Below are 24,102 nucleotides of genomic sequence, written 5' to 3'. Positions count from 1 at the left end.
TTAATGAAATTTTATTAATTAAAATCTTGAAAACAGTATTATGTGTCATATGTATTCAACTGCTTTTTCTTTAGGAAACATTTGAAAGTTTTAACAGGCCAATAGATGTGATTGCATTTAATTTTAAGAGGAAAATTGCCAACAGGTGGCAGGATGGCTCAGCTAAAAAAAAAAAAATGTTCAGAAATTTTTTTTATTGTTAAGTGAACTTGTTGATGAATGCAATGTAAGTATACTACTGATAAAAGCTTTCATATCTGCACTATTAAAACATTTCTGGAAAAAAATTTCTAACCTGTTTAAAACTCTTTCAGATGAAAATTTTCAATGGTTTTGAACTCTTTTGTTAAAGTTTACAAAATGACACAATATCTGATTAGCTTGTAAGAACTGACATCAGGAAAGATGGAAATGTCCCAGCCAAATTTCAAAGGCAATTTTTGCCAACTGGTGAATGAGATTCAAAATTGGTATCATGATTTAGTAAGCATAATCAATGATACCTTTTTAAATTTTTATTTTTATGAGGTATCTTGTCCACTTATGACACTGATAAAATTTAGTATTGAAATAAACTGGACTTAGGACAAGACTTTTGAATTACCACATCAGAAAGAGTTTAATAAGACTTTCAAAAACACTCAAGGGCATTTAATTACATGGTTTTTGTTAATGCTGTTATTAATAACTATTGTATCATTAACAAATAAAAATAATTTTATTTCATTTCATATTTATTTTAAAATAAAATTTATTTTTATTTAATATTATCTTTATATAAATTGTTTTTTATTCCTAGTTTTGAATATTACATCCATATATGGTATATGTATATCACTAATAAAGGAGTGTATATAAATATATATACATATATGTATACATACATACATATATACTAAACATACAAACTTTTTTTTACTGATTAGGGCATATGATTTAAAAAGTCATTGTAAAATTTTGGTAGACATACTGCTTACCTAGACCTTGGCACTGATTTTTCTCAGAATTCCCTCAGCTTACTAAAGAGGCGTATTTAATGTACATCCAAAAATGTAGTGCAAGAAAATGCATTTTAGGGCTGATTTTACTTATTGCTGACATCATTTCCCCCGAAGGAAAAAATATCCGATTTGGCTTTCTAAACCAAAACTTCAATTTGATGGCATGACACGCTCACTGGGGGAGGGTCCAGGAAACGTGCATAGCAGAAAGTAAAGCAAACGAAGGAGAAGATGTAGGACTTTATTTTTACTCACTCCATTGACCATCAGGAGCACAAGCCCATTGTCAGCTGGTGTTCGAACTTCTATGTCAAAACGAGTCACCTGACCAAATTTCCCTCGCCTGGTGATATCTCGTACTACGGCATAACTCGAGCCATCAAAGAAATAGCTGGCAGCCCGACTTTGAGTGAAAGCCAGTTTATCTCTGAAATAAAAACGCAAGGATCATATGAACATTACATTTTGTGTTATGCTTTTCAAGTGAGGCCCTTTTAACCCATTCTCATGACATCTTCCTTAGACCTTACAATATTTAAGTGAAGTCCTGATGTCTGCATGGGAGACATAAATAAGCATTTGTAGGTTAATTAAATGAATTGTTTTTAATGGATTTCTTCTCTACCCTATGTGCTAAGACAACAGAAATCTTTAGTGAGACCCCAGTCATTGGAATCCTAAATCGAAGCTACAAACAAGTTGCTTAACACTTTTTATAATTATATGTGCTCATCTGTGGTAGAAAAGAACTGAAAGGGTTTTTATAGGCATGATTATTATGCAGTTTGACAACTGGTTCCCCCTAAGAAAGATTGAGAACCTGACTACTGACCCACACTTGTCTCACCTGCTCTTGCATGGCTATCAGAGTCTTTAGTACTCTTAACACTTTCTTACCTGGCACAGGGCACTGATTTGGAGGGATCCATGTTATAGATGTGCTTAAAGTTGTACAAGCTGATCACATCATTATTCAAAGTGGCCAATTCCAGGCAGCCAACGAAGCCGGGCAGGTTTAAACTGGCAGGAGGCTGTGCAACAGACAAAGCAAAATCAACTGTCCCATGATCACATTTCAACAGGGTGACACAGAACAAGCAATGAAACAAATAGCATGTTCACGGGACCTACTCATTGGTATAAAATCTTTCTAGGCCTAAGTTTGTGTCTGCTCTATGCTAAATCATTTAGATAAACAATGGCTTTGCAATTGTGCATATCTTAGCAGAGAGGGTGGGATTTATTGAGCATGTACTATGTGCCAGTCACACACTGGACAGTGAATTGATGCCCAAAATCAATCTTCACATCAGCTCTGTGAGGTAGGTATTCCTCTTCTTATATAAAGAGAGGGAAAGTAATTCTCAGAGAGGTTTAATAATGTGCCTGTAACTAGTAAGTAATAGTCCTGGAGATGAAATTCTAGGTACACTCCCTCTTGGACCTTCCTTTATCTGCCTTTCATCAGGCCTCAGACTTGCTCCCCTAGATCCCACCCACTCCCTCATCTCAGGTATTTCATTTCATGCCTATATTAATTGAGACAACTGAGTTTTTGAAACTGTCATCTGTGAACCTGAAGACTAAATACAAATCCACAAAGTACAGACACTCCTGCAGTAGGTGGGGGTAATATTATTACATATGCATGTATCAGATTGAAGTGAATTGATAGTCAAGCTTAGCTATAGCTTGAAAGCATTTGACACTATGAAAATATGTGTAGCACAGACCAGATTTATATACGAAATTTATAGATTCTGGTTCAGAATTCTACCATCCATTGAGCTAAGCTCTTTCTTAAAATATTAAAGTTTCTATCCCACCTCCAAATCATTATGGTTCTTATAGATTTTCAAAAACAATCATGGTAGATTTGCAATAAGTAAAAATATAGCTGGATAGCTTACCTTGAAGTTGGAAGGCACACCACCTACATAAAACACAGTGTCCTCGGGGTCCAGGTCCAACAACGAATCATCTCCCGCAAATTCCCCTTTTTTAATAAATTTTTCCTCTGCGGTGCTGCTCAGACTTGGGACTGTTAAAAACACCTTTCCGTGTTTTCCTACCCTGTTCAGATAAAGAATTTTTATCCTTTGTTAGTCACATAATTTATAGAAATTTTTTTTAATGTCAAATGTTATTGTTCCCCTGTCACAGAATAAGTGATTTGATTTTGTCACATTCACCGGCATTTATAGACTGTCAACAATCAGTGACAAGGGGAGAAAAGAATGAATTCATGGATTGGCCACATAAAAAGATCTACTTATCAGATTGCTATTTGGAAATGATATCTATTTTTCCTAATCTTTTGTTTTCCACTAAGGTATTTGAGAAGGAATACAGGACTATTGGAAGAAAGAGGAAGACGAATAGAGGGGAGACAATGCTACTTACAACACCCACATGAAGATGGTGAGAGTATTTGTGTGTGTGAGTGCATTCAGGAGATTTATTATAAAATATGCACAGAAGCCCTCTTCACAGATTCACTTTACCTTTCAATCTTGACGATGCTGAAGTAAGCAGGCCAGGAACTGACAGGCTTGGAATCCAGGGGAATCTCGACATCCTTAGTCCCCAAGTTATAAACATACACCAGGTTATCGTTTTTGATTGCAAGACCCATGTATTCTTTTTTGGCCTGAAATGTGAAGAAGTCACTTAAATAAAATCCACATGAATGAATATCATCTTTCACTTTCATTTCTTTAAAGCACAATCAGCAATCTCAACACTTGGCTGCATGCAAGGCACATCTGGCATGAATTGTGACCAAAGTCCCTCTTAGACTGGGCAGTGCTTGTTCCTTTCCAGCCTCCCTGTGGCTGCATCAGTCTGCTGCCCCCCTGGGCTTGTCCAAGCACATCTGGACAAGGAGGCAAGCCATGGCAGGCTTGTGGACATTTGAGGGTTGCTAGGAGTATGCTAACCTTGTTTAGTTAACCCAGGGATACAATGCAGCATGCCAACACTGACGGCTGTGCATCTTCAAACAGGGTTCAGCATCCAACATAATAGGCCTCTGTATTCTGAAGGTCTTGAAATACTGCATTCAGGCTCCTCAAAATTAGCAGTGTGAGGCTGATACGAAGCAAGCCCAGAAATATCCCACACAGAGCAGGAATTACTTATCTTCAAATCACTAGTTTAGTCTTAGCACTAAAATGATCTATATACCTTTTGAGTTACCAGAATGGGAATTTTGTTGTTGGCCTAGGTAGTTTTGTTTTAAAGCAGAGAAAAGCACCTATCATTCCTTTTAACAGTATTCCTTCTTTTAAAACCTCATGCTCTTACGTTTTTGCTTCCGAGGTACAGGATAAACTGATCTGCAGGCACAGCTAGTTCTGGCTGCTTCACAGAAGGGGGTTTCATGTACAGGCTCAGCGATGTGAAGGTCTTTAAGTCATCCATACTGGTTCTGGGGTGCACTTCGACTGCTGACTGGCCATCAAACATCATGGAGACTTGGATCTGGAGTTACAACATTTTTCCATTAACAGTACTCTGCAGAAATGGGCATAGTGCTTTCTCATGGTTCTCAATGGACTTTCCTCATTCCTGACCGGGCCTCTGAGCTCTACTCTCTTCTATGCCTTTGTTTACTTATGGCTTCAACTTATTGGAGAGAGGGTTTAAGGCAGATTATAATATAATAGTTTAAATTTAAAGTGGGATGAAAGAAAGAAAAAAAAAAAGGGGGGGGTGACAAATAAGTCAAAGAGTAAGGATAAATATAGGTTCCACAATGGACTACATACTTGAATGTGGTGAACTAAATAAACATCTTGAAGGGATACCTCATCAGTGATGCAATTCACAAGACCTATAAAATTAACAACTATGAACTGATCTGGAGAAGTAAAACTAATCTTGGGTACTAGTACAACTGAGAATTTCTCCTCAGCGACTTCAAAAGAGGAACATGGGGTGATGCTGTGAGCAATATCCTCAACCACATGTGGCAGTTGGGAGGGGTCTACACCCAGCCTTGTAGTCTTAGGGTGTTGAAACCTGACTCTGCCACTTACTAGCTACATGACCATGAACAAGTCACTTAACCTGCAGTTTCCTTGTCTGTAAAATGAGGAAAATAAATTGGTTGTGAGGGTGAAATAAGATAACTATAAAGTGCGTTCCAGTGCCTGGTTCTATCATTATAATAATTGTAAGTATGAGCTCATTAAGATGTTTCTTATAATGATTCTCAGAAAGGCACAACAACAAAGCACAATTCAGTAAATGCATTTCTAAGAGGCCCAATATAATATGCTAAATAGGTCTGATTTTCAGAGTATTCAGAAGTGGGCGGACTGTGTATATCCAAGATATTTATGCAAACATTTCTGATTGGTTAAATGTATTTACATCAATTAATTAATATTGATTTGGTTAATACTAATGGTAAGTGAGCTGAAGATTATATTTCCAGGTGCCTAGAGTGCAGTTGTCCTATGTTGCCAGCTGAGTAAACATTGTTACATCTTAATAAATAATCAAGTAGTGTGGGCTTAATGTAAAAGCGGAGAAGGATATCTATATGCACAGAAAACATCTCACTTTGGGGAGCCTACTGAGCTCCAAACACATTGCCAAGACTCTCTTTAGAAAACGGTTTTAGGCGATTAAGGCCTCAACATTTTACTCCGTATGAATAAAATTACCAGAAAGCACTTACAGAAACCTAGCTTTTGAAATGCCATTTGTTGCCAATAAACCTTTTCTGAAATGTTCTCTAAGAATCTAAAAAAGTTAATTTGTGGTATGGGATCGAAGATCATATATCATTTAAGAGGTGGGTATATTTACCAATCACTATCTCCTTCATCACAAAATAATTGATTTCCAACTCTTCTATCTGTCAGTAATTAGGGCCAACAGTCTATTCAGGCCAATTCTCAGTTGAGAAATTAAACCAAATAATTTAGTTGTAAAAAAATGTTGCTGGTCTATAAATCAATAAAAAACAAATTAAAATGAAGGCCCAGAACAAGCCCTGTTTTGCCACATGGAAAATGTCAGGTGTGGTGTCAGGATGTGTTCCTACCAACACTGGCACTAGCTATGGTGTTGCTGCATTGCTTCTGCATCAGTGTCTCGGAACAGGGTCTTTGGTGAGATTATTCAGTTTAGCTGCTATGTGAGTCCGCAGTTAAGCCTGTGGAGGAATCAGTAAAAGCTTCGTATCATCTATGCTGTACCAGAGAATTCTTAGAAGAAAATTCTAGTCCGTATAGTAATCGGACTAAAACAGCTGCTAAAATAACGAATAATAATAATAGAGTCTCATAATGTGGTTGACTTTACTTGATTTATTTTGCTCTATGAGCTTTGTTGGCTAAGTGAACTTGTGGTCCTTACTCTTGGCTACACAATGGAATCACTGGGGAGCGTTAAGAAAATACAGGAGCTGAGCCCTTCCTCTAGAGAGCCTGATCTGTTGCTTTCAGTTTGGGACCAGGAAAGGGTTTAGTTTCCAAAGCTGCTCATGTGATTCTGATGAACAGATGGAGCTGAGAACTACTGAGCCAGATGACCCAGCAGAGGGTTCCAGCCTGTGGAAGCTGCTCACAGAGCTCAGCTTCGTCTTCTCATTATCACCGAGTGACTGATGCGGGCGCCTTCCCAAGGTTACCTTGCTGGCGACACTTCTGGTCTGAGCAATGAGCTCTCGGATCCTCTGGATGCTGGCGGAAACGTTGCTGGCAGGCCGCTTCTGCTCAACCGTACGAAGCTGATCCAGGAGCTGAGGGACAACCTCCGTCAGATTTCTTACTGCAGGTAATAGAAAAACGAATCACGTGAGTAAGTATCTCAAGATTAGCTATATTTCAGAAATCACGTGAAGAGGCAACAAACACATGGCTACTTCTGATAGGACTATAATACATTATTTTTAACCCTGCAAAATTAATAATGAATCTCAAAACATGGTCCATTCCTATTCTGTGGCACTTAAAATGGACATTGATCCATACATTGTATGCCAAGCGAGCTGACTTAGAAGGTCCATGTCTGAAGAGCAGGATCCACAACGAATACGCAGATATTCCACTCACCACACAGGACGGGTTCTCTTTGCATTTCTCATATAACTTATAAAATAAGTAAGAAAAAAAAAAAAGCTTAGGCCAACGGAGGTAAAAGGGTTGTTTTCCAGGGCGCTCATTCACGCACCACACTGTTGCTGTAATGGACACAGCAGAGGCAGAACTAGATGGAGGAAATGTGGTCACACCCAAAGAGTGGCAGTTGTGCCAAGACTGGAGTGGGCGGCCATGGGCTATGGGCTCAGACAAAAGTGACGGTACAAGCAGATCATACTGACTTTTTAGGTAATTTTTTTTTTGGGATATATAATGTGCAGAAAGAAGAGAGTACAAATCATAAGGATACAGTTTCATGAGAGAAACCCCAAACACAGAGAATAGCATAACTTTTTCCAAAGTCCCATGAACTAGAGCAGTGGTGCTAAGTGTGTGATTCTCAGGCCAGTGGCATCAGCTTCACCAGGGAGCTTGTTAGCAATGCAAATCCCTTGGCTCCATCCCAAACCTAATGAATCAGGAGCTCTGGGAGTGGGGCCCAGATGGTTCTGATGCACTCAGTGTTTGAGAACCAGTGGACTGGAGAATGAATATCTTTGGGGTGCTGTCCTTCCTAAGGGCAGGGCCATGGTCATTGAGCATTAGCAGCTGGACAAGAGCAAGCCTCTTACTAGAACGAAACTAAACTCCGATTCGGGAGAATATGTCAGTGAGGACCAAGGAAATATCTCTTTTCTGTACTTAGGAAACAAAGTGCTTCTCCAGGCACAAAGAGTGGAATTTAGTAAAATAATAGCAACTATCAGTTTATTGTATTGATTAATTCAGAGGTAAATATTTGTTGTTTGGATCACTGACCACACTAGCTATGTTATAATTGTCTTTAAAAACTAGAGGTAATAAAATATATTTAAAGCACTATATTAAAATTTGGATGATGGAAATGTGTATAAGACAGGATAATAAGACAGGATCCCCTGGGGCCCTCAATTCTCTCAGAGAAAGGGAGCCACCTTATATAAGTCTCTATAAAGTCTCTTATATTATGGTATGCTCTTTCATTTACTTTGTTTTGAACCACAAAATGCTATTTAATGAAAACACAGTAGCCTGAAACAACTTCAATTAGTGCTAGTTCTGGATGCTTCCTGAAATAACTGATAGGACTGAAAAAGGAGGGGAAAACAATGAACAGATTTAGTAAATATTCCTGAGGTGTACCTTCACACATGTAAATGTTAGATGTCATAGAGGCAAATCTTTTAAAGGTTAAGTTTTAAAAGCAAGTAAGTGAGTGGTTACATGGAAGAATTCATTAATATACACTTAAAAGATGAACATAAAAGTGCTATCTTCCTGTTATTGGAATGAATATTTATGACCTCGGATAAAATTTCTAGTGACAGACAAATCATATATGAGTTAATAAATTGTTTCTTAATTCAGATGGAAGTGAAGGTAATATGGTCTACAAAAATGTGGGTGGACTTGTATACCTGAAATGAATATAATATTGTATATCAACTATAATTGAAAATTAAAATTAAAATTAAAATTAAAAAACAAAAAACAAAATCGTGTTTTTTGTTTGTTTTTTGTTTTTTGTTTTTGTTTTTAGCTGAGCTATCCTGCCACCTGTTGGCAGCTCAGTGGCAGCTCAGCTTGGGCCGGGCATTGAACTGCTGTTGCTCAGAGCTCGCACTCTTGAGCGAGCTTTTAACCAACTAAGCCACTCGGCCGGCCCAAAACCATGTTTGAGAATAGAAAATTCTAGTCATGACAAAGACATTGATATTTAATGGGTATCAAGAGACAATAAACATATGAGACTGGAAAAAAGAAAATTTCTAAAGTAATATGTAATTTATTGGGTTGTCGGAAAAGTCATGAAGCATTTTTGCAATGAAAAACATAGAAAAGATACGTCATGACTTTTCTGACAACCCAATAATATCTATATAACTAAATAAATTAGGTAGGCATCAAAATGTTTCATTTCCATTGCCATGAATTTGTACTCAAGTGGGCCAATGAACTGTTCTTAGTGAGAAGCTTCAGTTATGTTTGGATATATTCAGTATTTGTTGGTAATAACCTGCTTTTTGGGGGTAAGGATAAAGCAACACTGTTTAGTAAAAGCAATGCTGTTCAGTAAAAATTTTTTTTCCTTAGAGCAAACCAATATTTCATTAAGATTATTTACTTTAACATGTGATTGATCTTCCCTGAAGGATCAGTCTTACATTGATAAAGACAAGTGCCACCATTATTTCACATAGAAAAAAATATGACTCTTAACCCATCTATCTAGTGTTTATGTGAAATATATATATTTCATATGTACACATGCACATATATCAATAGATGAACTGAGCAAAAGTTTTTCTCCTTTTCTAAGCGAACTTCTGTATTATTCCAACATGGAACCCAAATGAAGAAAATTGATTCTTAACAAAAGATGTATAGAGTTTGATGGCCAATTGCTCTACTGTGTGCTAATGGAGAAATTTCTAAGTGATACCTGCATCTCTGGCTGAGTCCACTGCAGTGTTGTAAGCAGAAGAGTCAAAATTTTGAAGATTCTGTGACCAGTTGGTTAGCTTGTTAGCCATTGGGGCTGTAACCTGCTGGACTTCCATCGTTGTCTTGTTCGCTTCTGCTGTGATGAGCTTGGACTGACCCAGGCGCTGCTGAGTGTCACCTTCACACAGAGCACAAGGACATTCACTTTGCAGAGAAGCAGGACATTTGTTGGGAACATTAACAACCATTTAATCCCTGGGTGAAACAGACCTCACATTTTGGGCTTTTAAGCCAATTAATATCTTTAAATATATGTTAATTATGATGTAAATTAGATACACAAGAAAGTTGTAAACAGTATTAAGTGAGCTTGAAAGACTCTAAAGTCTCATTAAAATCATGTAGCTCACTTAAAACATTTTCAAATTAGACATAAATGTAAAATAAAAAGTAATTACTATTTCTTCAGGTTAGAGACCTGGTAAGAAAGCCACAGAAAATACATAAGATTTTACCTCCTAAAATGTTTGTATCTGAAATTGATTGCCAACATCATTTTTAAAGAAAAGTATTTTTGAATAAAAAAGCAACTTTAAAAAAAGCATATATAGTGAAATTCTATTTTTATTGAAGTTATATATTCAAAATACAAATAAGTTTATAACAAAATGCTTTTTTTCCTTGGTAATGAGATTATAAATATTTTTCTTCTCTTGTTCTTTATTCTTATCTATATTTTCTAATTTTTCTATAATGGTCATGTATTACTTCTGTAATAAAAATGGAAATCACTCAGGTGAGGTCGTGGCTTCCATTTTTTTTAAAGAGTAGAGACATTTAATTCAGTCTCATGCTCTGAACTCTGATGGGAGTGGTGTTGAATCCTGGGTCGGCTTGTTTTTGCAGTGTACCTTTTGGAGCAATTTCCCTAACCTTGACGAGACTCAGGATTCACATCAGCTTGAAGGTCATGGTGATCCTTTCCCACATCAGATAATATCGGCAAAACACAGCCCAGGGCCTTGCATGTGGTAGCTCTGATGGTGCTGGCGACAGGGAAGCTCAGTGGATGACACCCTCCTGGCCAGGGCTTTGGTGTACTAAGTGCTGTAGTTGGATTTGCTCCGTGGAGGAAAACACCCACGTCCAGTGGTCACGTTTTAATTTCCACTGTGCCGGGGAAGGCACATCTGCTTCCAATCACATCTTTCTAAAATACCACTGTAGTCCCAGATTAGGCAAGATGAGTGTTTTTGTTTCTGTTTGGCTCATTGATCTCCTGGCTTGCACTACAAGAATGACGTGGCATGTAACAGAGGGCAGCAGTTTACAGTTGGGGCCAGAGAAATCCAATTACCAAATTAGGGCATATTTGTTAATAAAGAAGGAATGTTCACAAGAAAGTAGGTTCCCAATTAGTATGTTTAAGCAATATAATTCTATCAACACACACACACACACACACACACACACTCACGCACACACACACACACACACGCATTGGAAGAAAATGCTATCTCTAATGGTCACCCCTAGGTGGTGTGATTACAGCTTTTATAAATATTTTTCAGGATTTTGTTGTTGTCTGTGGGTTTGTATGTGACGAACATAGTTTGTTTTACCATCAGAAAACAGTGTTTATTTATAAAAAGATTGATAGGCAAGAATTACCTACTCTTTCCTCAAAGGTTTATCTTAATACCAATGAACAAAGAGATGAGGCTTAAGCTCTGTCTGTGATCCTTACCCCTCTCTGTGGCTTGTAGTCGCTTAATGGCATCATTCAGTCTGTTTTTAAGAGCACTCTTCTTTTCCAGGGCTTCACCCACACGCCTGCTGGTGTCAGCCACTGCCTCCTCGTTGCCTGTGGAGAAGCAGCCAAAAAAAAGTACCAGTGGGACCAGGAAGCCAAGGAAAAATCTCTCCATTTCAACAAGGAAAATTCTGACTCATACCATAGAATCATCTGCAATATTCTGAATATGACATGAACATATTTCCAATGCTGGAAAGTGGCATTTCAATGAAGAGGTACAGGATTGCAGAACATTTGTAATGCTGCTTGGGAGAGATTTAGGGTGCCATAAAATAACTCATAAAATGTAGAGAAATAATGGTTAATTTCTTTGATTGAAAAATATAGCACTGCTGGGAGTAATGACACCTACCGGCACAACTGATAAAAAGCTGAAAAGATCCATCCATATTTATGGTGATGACTGGTTATACAAGAATAATTCTTTTAATTGTTTTAATAAAATTTTAATTGATATATGATATACATCTCGAAAATGGTACACATTATAAATGCACAGCTTGGTGAATTTTCAAAACTAAACACAAACTACCATATAACCAGTGCCCAGATCAAGAAAATATAATATTATTAGCACCCTCACAGTTTCCTGAGACTTCTGTGATTACCCAAAGATGACCAGTGTTCTGAATTCTATCTCTGTCTGTTAGCTATATCTGTTTTTAAGCTTTATTAAAAAGAAATAGTATAGCACTGTAATTTTAAAATATCTTTTGTATCTCTGTTTTAATTTCTGTAGAGTTATAAGTCTAGTTTAAGTCTCCCATCTTTGTATTTTTTATTCTTCAGGATTGTTCTGGCTATTCCTAGCTCCCAACCAGGAATTTCCACAGATATTCTAGCATCATCCTATATATGTATATACAGTTTTGGTACTTTAATTAGTAAATATTACATTGAATCTATAGACAAATTTGGCAGAATTGTCATTTTTACAAATTTGAATCTTCCTTTTAATGAATCCAGTTTTTATTAACTCTTCGGCTTTAAATTCTGATTTTGATCTCCAACTATTTAGATCTTTTTAAATTTCTTTCAGTGGCGTGTTATAGTTCTATGTGTATAGGTCTTAGCATCTTTCATCAGATTTATTCTTAGGTACATTATGCTATAGCAAATGGTGTTATTTAAAAAAAGTTAATTTCTAATTGTTGTATATAGAATTAAGCTAGATTTTTACACATTGAATTTGTAATGTGGGGCATCCTTGTCTTGTTTTCAGTCTTAGTGGGAAAGCTTTCAATATTTTAGTATTAATATGTTTGCTGAGTATTATTTTATTCTTTATTAGATTATGAAAGCTTCTGTCTATTCCTAGTGCTATGAGTTTTTTTTAAAAACATAAATGAGTATTGAGTTTTGTTAAATAAGCTTCTTGCATGTAATTAAATGAACATATAAATTTTCTTCTGTTTTGTAAATGTGGTGAATTATTATTGATGTTTTAAATGTTAAGCTATCCTTGAGGTCCTGAAATAAACTTAACTTGATTATGTATTACCATTTTCTGTATGCTAGATTTGATTAGGATTTTCACATCTCTTTATAAGAGAATTTGGCTTATAATTTTCCTTTTTGAAATGTCCTTATCAGTTTTAGTATCTAAGTTTTGTTGGCTTCATAGAGCAAGTTAGAGAGCATTTTCTCTTTTTCTATTTTCTGGAAAAACTTATATACTAGTAGTGGTATTTCTTTTTTAAAAGTTTGGAAGAATTCACTGGTGCAGACAGACATTTGAGCCTTTTGGACATTTCTTTGTGGACAGCGTTTAATTACTGATTCAATTTAATATACCTACAGTTCTATCAGATTTTCTAGTTGTTCTTGTATCAGTTTTGATAGCCTTTTTCTCACAGAATTATTCTTGAAAGTGTGCTTGTAGCATAGTCCCTCAACTAAGGTTACCTTGGAGCAAATCTAAAAAGTCATAATGTAATAATTTTTTTGTCTGAACTGAAGGATCAACTTTCCCAAGAATTCTGAATTCATGCTTTGTGTTCTTCCAAAGCATTAGAAAATTTATGCTTCTTGACAAACAGAAAAATTTCTTTCACTTCCCATTATACTCTTCTCTTTCTCTCCAATGTAAATATGTACTCCACTATAGTGTGCCTACTCTTCTCTATTGTACAGTCTTGGTGTGCTTGGTTTATTGTTCAGTTGTCTTTTTTCCCCACATGTCTACAATGGGTATACAATGGGTGGTGCTTAGTTGATTCTGTCACCAAGGAAAATGTAACCAAAATACAAGCACTTCTTCCTTATTTCCTCTGGATAGTGCCTGAGAATTTCCCAGAATTCAAGGAGGCACCTAAACATAGTTGTTGTGTTGTACTCCCTCTCCCTATTTTAGCTTCGATTTTTGAATATTGTGATACAAAAATTTTTTATAGCTCTTTCTTTTGGGTCCTGTGACTGAATAAAACACTGGCTAATATACTGAGAAAACATAGTTAACTCTTTATTTGGAGCTCTTGATAAAAATGGGAGAAGGAAAATCTATTTTAGGTTGGATATTTATAAGAAGAAATGTTTCATAAAAAGTGTGTCCTATTTGGAACTTCTTGTCTTACATAAACATTTTTTTCCATTTTACAAATGAATTTAATAGAAGATTCCTTTAAATAGCAGCTTCCTGAGTTTATTATAGGTTGCTAACTATTTGATATAGATAATGAAGGAAAGGAAAGCTGGGAAATAAAGATTATTGATCATTGAAAGTCATTTAAAGTGAATTAACAGTAATTTGAAATTATAATGTAACTCAGTAGATGAATATGGTTCAATTTAAAATTTAAATTTATATTACAAAAGTGTATTGTTTAAAGGGAGGCAAGTTCCGAGACACACGGTCCTAACTCCCCCTGCAGGATCCCTTTTACAATAAATACATGAAGGAATCTAACCAAACAAGATCATGAAATAGGGGACCAAATCTACAAAATATTCAAAGGGACCAATGCAGAGAGATTGTGTGCATATAAAATACGAAATTTTAAAGCGATATCATTTCCAAAATAGAAAAAAATTTCTTTCATGAGGTTCAATAACTCTATAAGGACAGGATTGAGAAAATACCTTGCAAATTATCAAGAATAAAATATTTAAGTCTCTGAATCATGAAGATATTCTGGTCTTCAGAGCACATGAAACAAAAGCAATACATAGATATGGCAACATTTATTTAAAAATATTTTACTGTTAATCTAATTCTTTACAGCTATTCATCTAATTCTTTTCTAAAGAATATGTTGAAGAATGGACTTACAAATTAATTAGAATTAAGAAACTTAATAGCATTTTTTATTGCCTTTGTTTATCCAGAAAGCATAAAATGATTATTGCTCTATGATAATTAAATAATTAAATATTCTGCATATGAAAAACAAGTGCATTTCTATATATTTCTTTGGGAAAAAAACATGGTTAGACTTGAGATTAATTGCTTTGATAAAATTATGTGAAGTTTTCAGTTTCAGGCTTGGTCTTTGTTTTTAGATGGTAGTTAGAAGTTAGCTATGATAGATAATGGATTTCCAATCTCATTAGTCAATGCTTGAATATCCTTGGGAATGAGTTCATGACCTCAGATGAATAATTTTTAGTGAAATTCTGAGTCAATTTGAATGTTTTTAAGAGTAACTCACAAGATTCAAAATTGACTAAAATAATTTCATTTTTTATTTTTTTCCTCCCTCTCCTACTCTTAGAGGTATTGCTTTAGCAGATGCAAACACCAGCCTTTGAAAATGCTTCTTTCCCTGTGGTCATTAGCTTGTCCTAAATACAGTGAATCTGAAGACCCCAAACTACAAGAAAGTGCAAATAACCAGATGGCTGTGTGGTGCCCTATACTCCTGACTTTCACAACAATGACCTATCCCTTCATGTGTCATCATGGGTAAAATTTAGAATAGCCTTCTGAACTGTCCAAGAAAAGGTCAATTGTGTGCAATGTAGTTTTAGCGTTAAGTGTATTTTATGGGATTATCTCTTTGAAAACAGTATTTACAGTAAGTTTCTGTTAATTAAGAGTTATTCTTAAAAACAATTGAATTGACTCAGAATTTCATTAAACATTACTCATCTCTGGGATAATGAACTCATTTCCAAGGGTATTTGGACATTAACTAAGACTATCCAGCATATATATGTTTTACTACATTGAAGAAAAAAACAAACACAACACAGTTTATTTTAAAATATCTACTCTGCTTGTTTACACCTTGACTCTGAGCAGGGACTATTAATGTATTATTCAGTTGAAATTGCCTTTACTTTTTAATCCTAGAATTTTGAAATCTCTGTCTACATTCAGAAATACTGCGTGAAAGGAGGGACGCAGCGATCAACCAGAAGGAAGGTGGGAAAGTGAAAATACTTACTAGAATCTGCCTTTGTTTGCAGTTCTCTTGCTTGATTTAGGAGGTTCTCGCTTTCATCTTTATGGTAAATGATCTGAGTATCAATCCCACTCACAGCCTACAAAGGAATTGGGTGGAGAGTGTGAGAATGACAGCACAAGGCATTTTCATGGTTTTAGAATTCAAATGACACATTTTATCGCTAAACACCAAGCAAAATTAATACAGCTTCATTTTCATAGCTCAAAATCAAGGTCAAAGGTGGACATGAGACAATACTATCCTTGGCATTTTCAAGATAAATGTGTTCTGAGGAAAATTCAGTGAATGACAATAATGCCTGGCCAAAGTCCCACCAAAGTGCTTGTCATATAAAAACCATCAATAAACAATGTTTGAATTGAAAAAAATCAAAAGGTGAAAGGAATTAAGAAGTACAAATTGTCAGTTAAAAAATAGTTCCGGGAATGTAAAGTATAGCATAGAGAATATAGTTAATAATATTGTAATAACTATGTATGGTGTATGTGGGTACTAGACTCTTAGGGGTGGTCACTTCATAAGGTATATAAATGTCTAATCACTGTGTTGTACACCTGAAATTAATATAATATTGTATGTCAACCATAATTGGAAAATAAATTTCAAAAGGAAAAATCTGAGTGTATGCATAAAGCATATTCTCTATCACCAGGAACACATCTTAGATGTGTTTTATTCAGGGGCTGTAAACTTTAAAAAGCTGTTCAAGGAACTGGCATTTGCTGTCTGGAGTATGGCACGTCTTGAAGAACTTGCCTTACTGAAACATTCTTAACATAAATAAATGGTCTTTTCTTAGTTCTCCTGCTCTTTCTGCCATTTGTATTACATTGGAAGCTTAAGAGATGACATTAGAAAACAGAAAAGCCATAAGCTGGGAAAAGGCAACATATGAATGAACTTTAAAATAAGGGAATACTCACGTCGTATATTCGGTCAGTGATGTTCAAAGCCAATTCTGCTGTTTCATTGGCTTCACTAACGTAATTGGCAATATTTTCATAGACATTGGAAGCATCCAAAGCCTTCTGTACCAGCCCATTTGTATCTGAACTGTGCAAATTCCTGTTAACGAACAAAAGCTGTCATTATTTTTCCTTTTAACCTTCTTGGGAAATATAGCCATTTTTAGGACTCGATTTGAATACTTCCAGGACCACAGGTACTTTCTTCCTGTTACTCAAAGTCACCTGGATTGACAAAGTTTTCCTAAGCTGCCTTTTCTATGGATGCGTCTCCTTTGCATTCCTCTGCCTGTCCTCAAGACTGCCTATTTTGGCTCCATGGCAGTTGCCTGTCTGGCAGTAGCCACAGGAAAAGGAAATGATGACTTAAAAACAGCCCCCTGAACCTCGTCAAGAGAGATTTTCTGTGGCTGTGGTCAGGCAGGGGAATGAACCCACAATCATCCCCATTTACTGCTTACTCATGTCAGCACTGCTACCTCCTTTCAGTAAGAGGAACCATGGCTATCATTGGAGAGGGTGCATAACCTCAGCATGGTGTTAGGTATTAGCGGGCTTCACTCTGCTGATTCAATCTTATTTTCTTTTTTTCTTCACCTTATATAACAGATCAGATTTTTCCTTAAGAAGGGGAATAACATGCACGGAGCTCTATGTGCAGATACTGGGTTAGCTATGTTTCATATATTATGTCTTTAGTTCTTACCACACCCATGCCTAAGGAATTGTTACTTCCTTTTCATAGAAGCAAGTGAGTCTCTGAGAGAGGGCACGTGCCTTGCCCAGGGCACACATTGTTAAGCTTCATCTCACTCCTGAAACCCAGCTGCCTCCCTTAAGCACACAGACCCACTCATGCCTACCCCACCACTACCCTATACACCATGTTCTCTGCCTTTGCTCCTTTCTGGCCTCTGTAAGGTTCATCTAACACCTACTGAGTACCCATCATGCACTGGGCACTCACATAGGTGCTGACAATGGTATATGCCTAAATGGATAGATGTGAAGTACAACAGGGATAAAATATGTGAAATGCTAGGCATCCATTAAACAGCAGGGTTTATTATTATACCTGAGCTATTTCCTGAATTGGAATTTCAAGCTATTCAATAATTCATTTTATTGACAAATACTTCTTCTTCTGCAATATAAACTCCATCTCCCCACACCCCCCACCCCTGTTTCTGCAGCTTATCTTAAATCATTTGTCTCAGTTTTACTCAGTTTTAAATCCATCAGTTCCACATTTTTTTCCAGTTCCAAACATTGATGACTAGTCTCACTTTATTCATCAATAACTTCTAGGAGATTCTCTGTGGCCTAGTATATGACGTTGCAGATCCCATGCTGGCTCATCTCTTCAAACTGCCCTGAACGATTGAGCTCAGTCAATTGTTTCTCAGCCTCCTCCATCCAGTTTCAGTCCTTGATGCCCTCTCAGGCTCAGAGTGACTTCTCTGTGTTTCCTTGGCTATTTCCTTCTCTTTTGCCCAAGTCCATCAACATTCTGGTTCCTCTGCAGCAGGGCTGATTTATCCATTAGGTGGAGTAGGGGGCCCACAAAAAATGTTTTTATTTTAATAATTTTTTTTAATCAGTAGAAAAGATGAGGAGAGTAACAATGATTACCTTAGTCTTTATATCAAAGCGGTCATGACATATATTTTTTAATTTTTTTATGGAGGAAGGGGCCCACCGAGGCAAAAGTGCCTTGGACCCACAGAGGTCATAATGCAGCCCTGCTCTGCAGAGGTAATTCTGATCCAGATAGTTGCTACTTGATCCTTGCCACAGCCCCTTGTTCTTAGAAATGGCTAAGAAAGCCAAACCTGACGACGTTTTAAAAGAAAGGGATAAGAGGAATGAAACGTTACAAGTATTTATTAATATTTTTAAAGTTTACTGGCTAGAGTGGTAAGAAGGTGTACCAGAGAGCTTGAGACAAAGTCTTTGTAACTTTGTTTTATTGCTAGGCACAAAATAGCTACCACCTCAACATAGAAAATAAAAACTTGCTTGAAATGGAAGCTGGTTTGTCTCATTTTAGGCATAGCATGCAAGTCATGGGGACCCAGGCAGGTGTTGATGAGTATTCACACTTTGAAGGAAATACGTCTATAAATGTAAATCCTTCCTGCAAATAATTAGTCAGAAATATCCTAAACACAAACGGTACTTCAGAATGATGAATGTTACTGACCGTGTTTTGTGTAAAGCATGCATGACTTCGTATCACGCCAGGACACTGCTTGCTGCAGAGTGGCATGTAGGGAAGAGATGTGTTGGGATCCCAATCAGTGGGATGCAGTTATTACCATAACAAAAGAATGATGGAGACAGACAGAAGATGGACCTCAAAAATAATATTCTACCAATACAGTATATTATCCAAAGCAATATTTTACCCAAGCTCCATTTTATTGGTTTGAGAAAAGCATATTTTCTGGGAGCATGATGCTGAACTGCATATAACACTATCTCACACCAAAGCTTTACTTGACATCTATTTCTCTCTCTCTTTCCTTTCCCTCCACCCCCTCTCCTCAGGAGATTTGGAAGGAAATTTGAAAATTTTGGCAATCAGGAATAAAAAGGTGACTTAGGTTTTAAACAGAATTTACTATTGGCTCTTATTTTTTTCTTGGCGTTTACTGATCCTTGATTCAAATTGCCAGGTTTGTAGTCTTTCTCTATAATTATCTCATTATTTATTATTTAAGGGTCATGAATTCAATCCCAGTTTTTCAGTACTTTTCAAGTAACATTAATTTAGTGCCCAAGGGGTGTGTGACTCTCTGCTAATTGCTACGAGGAAATTGTCCATCGATTTTTCTCTTAACAGGTGTTGAAATAAATTAGTTCCTGCTGGGCACTGTGGAGTGTCCAGAGTATTTACCAGAAGGCAGTTGTGTTGCCAACTTCCACCAGCTTTATTTAAGACTCTTGGGTGTGGAAAGCTAGCACTGTCTATGAAATCAATAGGCAGTGATGGTAGCTTTAGACCTTGTAAAGCGATCTGATTTACTTCATAATATTTTGTGCAGCAGTAATGCTCCTAAGAAAAATGCATTAGGTCATCCTAATAATAATTGTGGAACAGACCCCCTCCCCCAAACACAAGTCTGCAATCTGACAGATTTTTTTAAAATAAAAAAAAACTTTCTCCCCCCAAGCAATTGCAATAAACAATGTTTGCTCTCAGATTGACCATCAACAAAGAAACAAGCAAAGTCAAACCTCAACCCAACCTATTAACACTATATCCCAGTGATTCTGGCATGCGGAATGGAATAAAAAAAGGTTATTCAGCCTATGTAGAGATTCCGGATATTACCTGCTCAGTTCATCAGCCTCTTGTTGGAGGTTCTGTGCATGGTCAACAGCTTCTTGGACTAAATCATGACTGACTTTACTTAGGTTGGATAGCTTTCCCTGTAATTCATTTCTGGCTCCATCTATTTCAGCATAAATTCCTGATGCATTCTAAAGAAAATAGTTTTAAAATTCAATTGAATTTAGAAGAACTTAAAACATTTTCCCCAAAGAGCATCAAATGATAATCTCTATTCTTTCTTCCTGTGAAGTTCAGTAAATTTCAGGCCAAATCCACATGAGCCTACGATACTTTAAGTAGATATTTATCTAGTTCTCTTGCATTTTCAACTCCTTCTTCTCTACTGATTGCTTCTCTAGCACTCAGACATGCTCTGCCATCTCTGCTCTGAAAACAAAACAAAGCACAACTGAACCAAGCTAGCCTGTGTGCTGCTGCTCTCTCCCGGTCTCCTAGTTCTCTAGCCAGGAAGGAGACCTTAAAGGCTGGTGTTCCTCAAGGCTTGACTCAGCCTTTTCCTCCCTGAGCAATCTAACTCCCCTCTCTGAGCCCAGTCTTTGAGTCTTCTCATCCATCCTCTGCCATCCTGCAGGAACGGGGATCTTCCCGTTAAGCAAATCTGATCATCTTATTTCTTTTCTCAAATCAGCTAGTGCTTTGCAGGAAGAAATCCAATTCCTTAGGGTGTCATCAACTGACCCTCCTCTCCCACGAATATCATCATTTCTGCCAGTCATCACCCCACTACGTCCTGTAGTTCACACTTGACTAACTGATTATCATTTTAATGCTCCATAATTTTTCTGGCCGTTGTTCTTGCACATACTGTTTTTCTTGGGGAATACCTTCCATTTCTTTTCTGTCTGACCCATCTGGAAAAGTTCTACTCATCCTTCCAAATTCAGTTCAAATATAAATTCTTTTATGAAGCCATCCCTAACGTCTCCAGGGTCAGTTCAGTATGGCCACATATATTTCTTTTTATCCATGTATCTTATTACTATAATCCTTTTCCTTGAATATTACACTCACCAGGTTACACAACCTTGGGAGGCAGAAAGTATGTTTATTTTTATATTCCAAGAATGTAACACAGTTCCTGGCACATAGTGTTTGTTTTTATGGAAACTGTATTGAAACTCTAGCCATTTGGTTGGTCATCTGGGAAACAACACTTGGAAAAAATTGTTTTAATTGTATAAGCAGAAAAAATACCATGGACTTTTCACCCTTACTTGTTAATTCATTTAACAAATATTTATTGTGTGACTACTATGTGCCAGGCACTCTTTTAGGAGATAGAATATATAGCTGTGAACACAGTCTCTGCTCTGAAGGAATTTACAATCTAGTGGGAAGATACAAATAATAAGTGGTCATATAAGTGAGCAAGCTAACTTCAGGAAATAAAAAGTATTTTGAATAAAATACAACAGGTAAGATGGGTTGGAGAGTGATTGAAGGTAAAAGGCCCACTTAGATTGGATATTCACAAGGATGCTAGCCATTTGAAGATTTGGGGACAGCAGATGCAAAGGTCCTGAGGGAGGAAAAAATATGGTGTGTTCAAAAAATAAAGAGTTGTTGGAGTATAACAGTCTGGAGTACAGTGAGTGAGTGAGAGAGTAAGGTATGAGCTCAAAGGGGTGGGCCAGAGCCAGGTGACTTAGGGTGCCATGGGCCATGGTAAAATGAGCTTGTTTCTTAATTTAAGTATCACTGGAAGTTTTCTATGGGAGAACTAATGTGACCTGATTACATTTTTAAAGGATTATTCTGCTATTCCTTAGAGCAGTGGTTCTCAACCTGTGGGTCGCGACCCCTTTGGGGGTCCAACGACCCTTTCACAGGGGTCACCTAAGACCATCGGAAAACAAAAAGATATTTACATTACGATTCATAACAGTAGCAAAATTATAGTTATAGAGTAGCAACGAAAATAATTTTATGGTTGGGGGTCACCACAACATGAGGAACTGTATTAAGGGGTTGCGGCACTGGGAAGGTTGAGAACCGCTGCCTTAGAGGATGAGTTGCGAAGGGCAAGAGTAGAGGCAAATGGAGCAGGAGACCCATCTCCAGCAGGGCACAGTGGAGATGAGGTGGCTTGGACTAAGGAGTGGCAGCAGAGAAGAGAGTAGTGGTGAGAAATCAGGGTTCATTCTGGAGATAAGGCCAAAAGTTCTTACTGAAATGGGAGTGAGAAGAAAGGAGGAATCAAGAATGAATTCAGAATTTGGATCTGAGCTATTGAGTTGTGCCATGTACTCAGGTGGGGGAGACCAGGGAAGGGGCAGATTTTATTCAGACTATGTTAAATTTGACATGCATATTACACATCGAAGTGGTAGATAAAATTATGATTTTGCGACAAACCATGTTGAGTTCTTACTTGAAAATGTCAAGCAAGCGTTTGGATCTAAGAGTTCAGAACTCAGTGGCGGTATCACAGTCAGAGGAATAAATTGTGGAATCATCCACATAATTGTTCTGTAAAGTCATGGGATTCAATGGGATCAACAAGGGAAAGAATAGAAATAAAAAGGGAGGCCCGAGACTGAGCACTGAGCCTTTCATTATCCAGAGTAGGGATCAACCCAGCCCCTGCCAAGTATGGCCCGAGGCCTGTTTTTATATAGCTCTTGGCTAGGAATACTTCTTACATTTTTCAAGAGTTGTAAATTAAAAAATAACAACAAACAACTGTCCTGCCGCCCTGCCCTCCCCTCCCCCGGCAAAAAAAAAAAAAAAAAGAAAAAGAAAAGGAAGTAGAAGAAGGGAGAACAGTTGTATGTGGCCTGCAGTGCCTAAAATGTTTACCACAGAGTGTTTACGCTGCCATTGTGCAGTGGCAAAGCCAGTGAAGGAGGCTGGGAAGAAATAGCCAATAAGGTGGGAGGAGAGCCAGGTGAGTGGGGTATTGGAGCAGCCGGGACAGGAGCCCTGAGTATTTAAATAAGGAGGGAAGGTTAACAATGCAAGGCTGAGAATGCTGGGTAGAGAGATCAACCATGGTTTTGGCTACATTGAGGTCACTGGTGACATGGACAAGCACAGCCTCAGTGGGGCACGGACTCTGTGGAGTGGGTTGAGTACAGTAGACAGTATGGGGATGGAGGGCGGGGATTGGAAACAGCAACTGTAAATGACTTGAGATATTTTGCTGTGAAGCCAAGCAGAGTAATGAGGCAGAAGTTAGAGGGGATGTAAGCAAGGGCTTTTTTCTTTTTAATTTTTAAAAGATAGGAGACATTAGAGCATGTCTGTGTGTTGACAGTAATGATCCAATAAAGAGTAAGAATTGGGTGAAACAGAAGAAAGAGGGTAAGCATTTAGGAGCTATACCCTGTTACTGTGTTTGCCAGGTGAGGAAGGATGGCATTTAGAGCACAGGTGGAAAGGTTACACTGTGACAGGAGAAGGGACACTTCATTATTTATTATAGGAAGGGAGGTAGAAGTCTGGATACAGGTACAGGTGGGCTGGAAGATTTTAGGGAGGAAAGATGAGGGGAGTTCTCTTTGTTTCTAATTTTTCAGTGAAGCATGAAGCAAATTTATCAGTCAGACTGATAGACTAGAAGGTGGGTTACCCACCAGTCATGTTTGCTGTACTGGTGTGGCCATGAGGCTGGGGGTACTTGGGTTTACTGAAAACATGGGGTTAGAATTCTATAGCAGAAGCCTAAGTGAGTATGGAGGGTAGGAGAGTTTGCAAAGAATGATTATTGATCATTTTAGCTGCTTAAGGAGGGAAGGAGAGGATATGAGAAGAGTAGAATAAAAAAAATGGAAGAGGTCTCCATGTGGCCAGAGACTTGTTGGAGAGGGCTTTCTAAAGTAAGTGAGATAATAGATGGTGCTCAGGGAGGGAGGTGATTGAAACTGGGATTTGGCTGGAAGTACTGTTATTGATGACAAAACCTGGGTATGGCTGTAAGAGGGATAATAGGTGAACTGGAGGAAAAGGTTGTTGGACAGGAATTCAATGAGTTGGAG

General features: G+C 37.4%; 1 protein-coding gene across 4 annotated transcripts in view; it reads right to left on the bottom strand.

Moving 5' to 3' along the window:
• The window catches only part of LAMA4 (laminin subunit alpha 4), a 138,141-nt gene that overhangs the window by 24,153 nt on the left and 89,886 nt on the right, over positions 1-24,102 (bottom strand). For all 4 annotated transcript variants that reach the window (XM_019646366.1, XM_019646365.1, XM_019646364.1 and 1 more), the window contains exons 14-24: positions 20,105-20,253; positions 16,726-16,867; positions 15,782-15,878; positions 11,328-11,444; positions 9,579-9,758; positions 6,646-6,785; positions 4,308-4,484; positions 3,506-3,651; positions 2,912-3,074; positions 1,899-2,032; positions 1,257-1,428 (exon numbers count right to left, since the gene is read on the bottom strand). In XM_019646366.1, the coding sequence (XP_019501911.1) occupies positions 1,257-1,428; positions 1,899-2,032; positions 2,912-3,074; positions 3,506-3,651; positions 4,308-4,484; positions 6,646-6,785; positions 9,579-9,758; positions 11,328-11,444; positions 15,782-15,878; positions 16,726-16,867; positions 20,105-20,253 (1,617 nt within the window). The remainder of the gene's footprint in view (positions 1-1,256; positions 1,429-1,898; positions 2,033-2,911; positions 3,075-3,505; positions 3,652-4,307; positions 4,485-6,645; positions 6,786-9,578; positions 9,759-11,327; positions 11,445-15,781; positions 15,879-16,725; positions 16,868-20,104; positions 20,254-24,102) is intronic.

The sequence above is a fragment of the Hipposideros armiger genome, unplaced genomic scaffold, assembly GCF_001890085.2.
Source record: "Hipposideros armiger isolate ML-2016 unplaced genomic scaffold, ASM189008v1 scaffold_101, whole genome shotgun sequence".
In the NCBI taxonomy this organism is placed as follows: Eukaryota; Metazoa; Chordata; class Mammalia; order Chiroptera; family Hipposideridae; genus Hipposideros; species Hipposideros armiger.
Note: the sequence above shows the minus strand (reverse complement) of the source record. Positions and strands in the feature narration are given on the sequence as shown.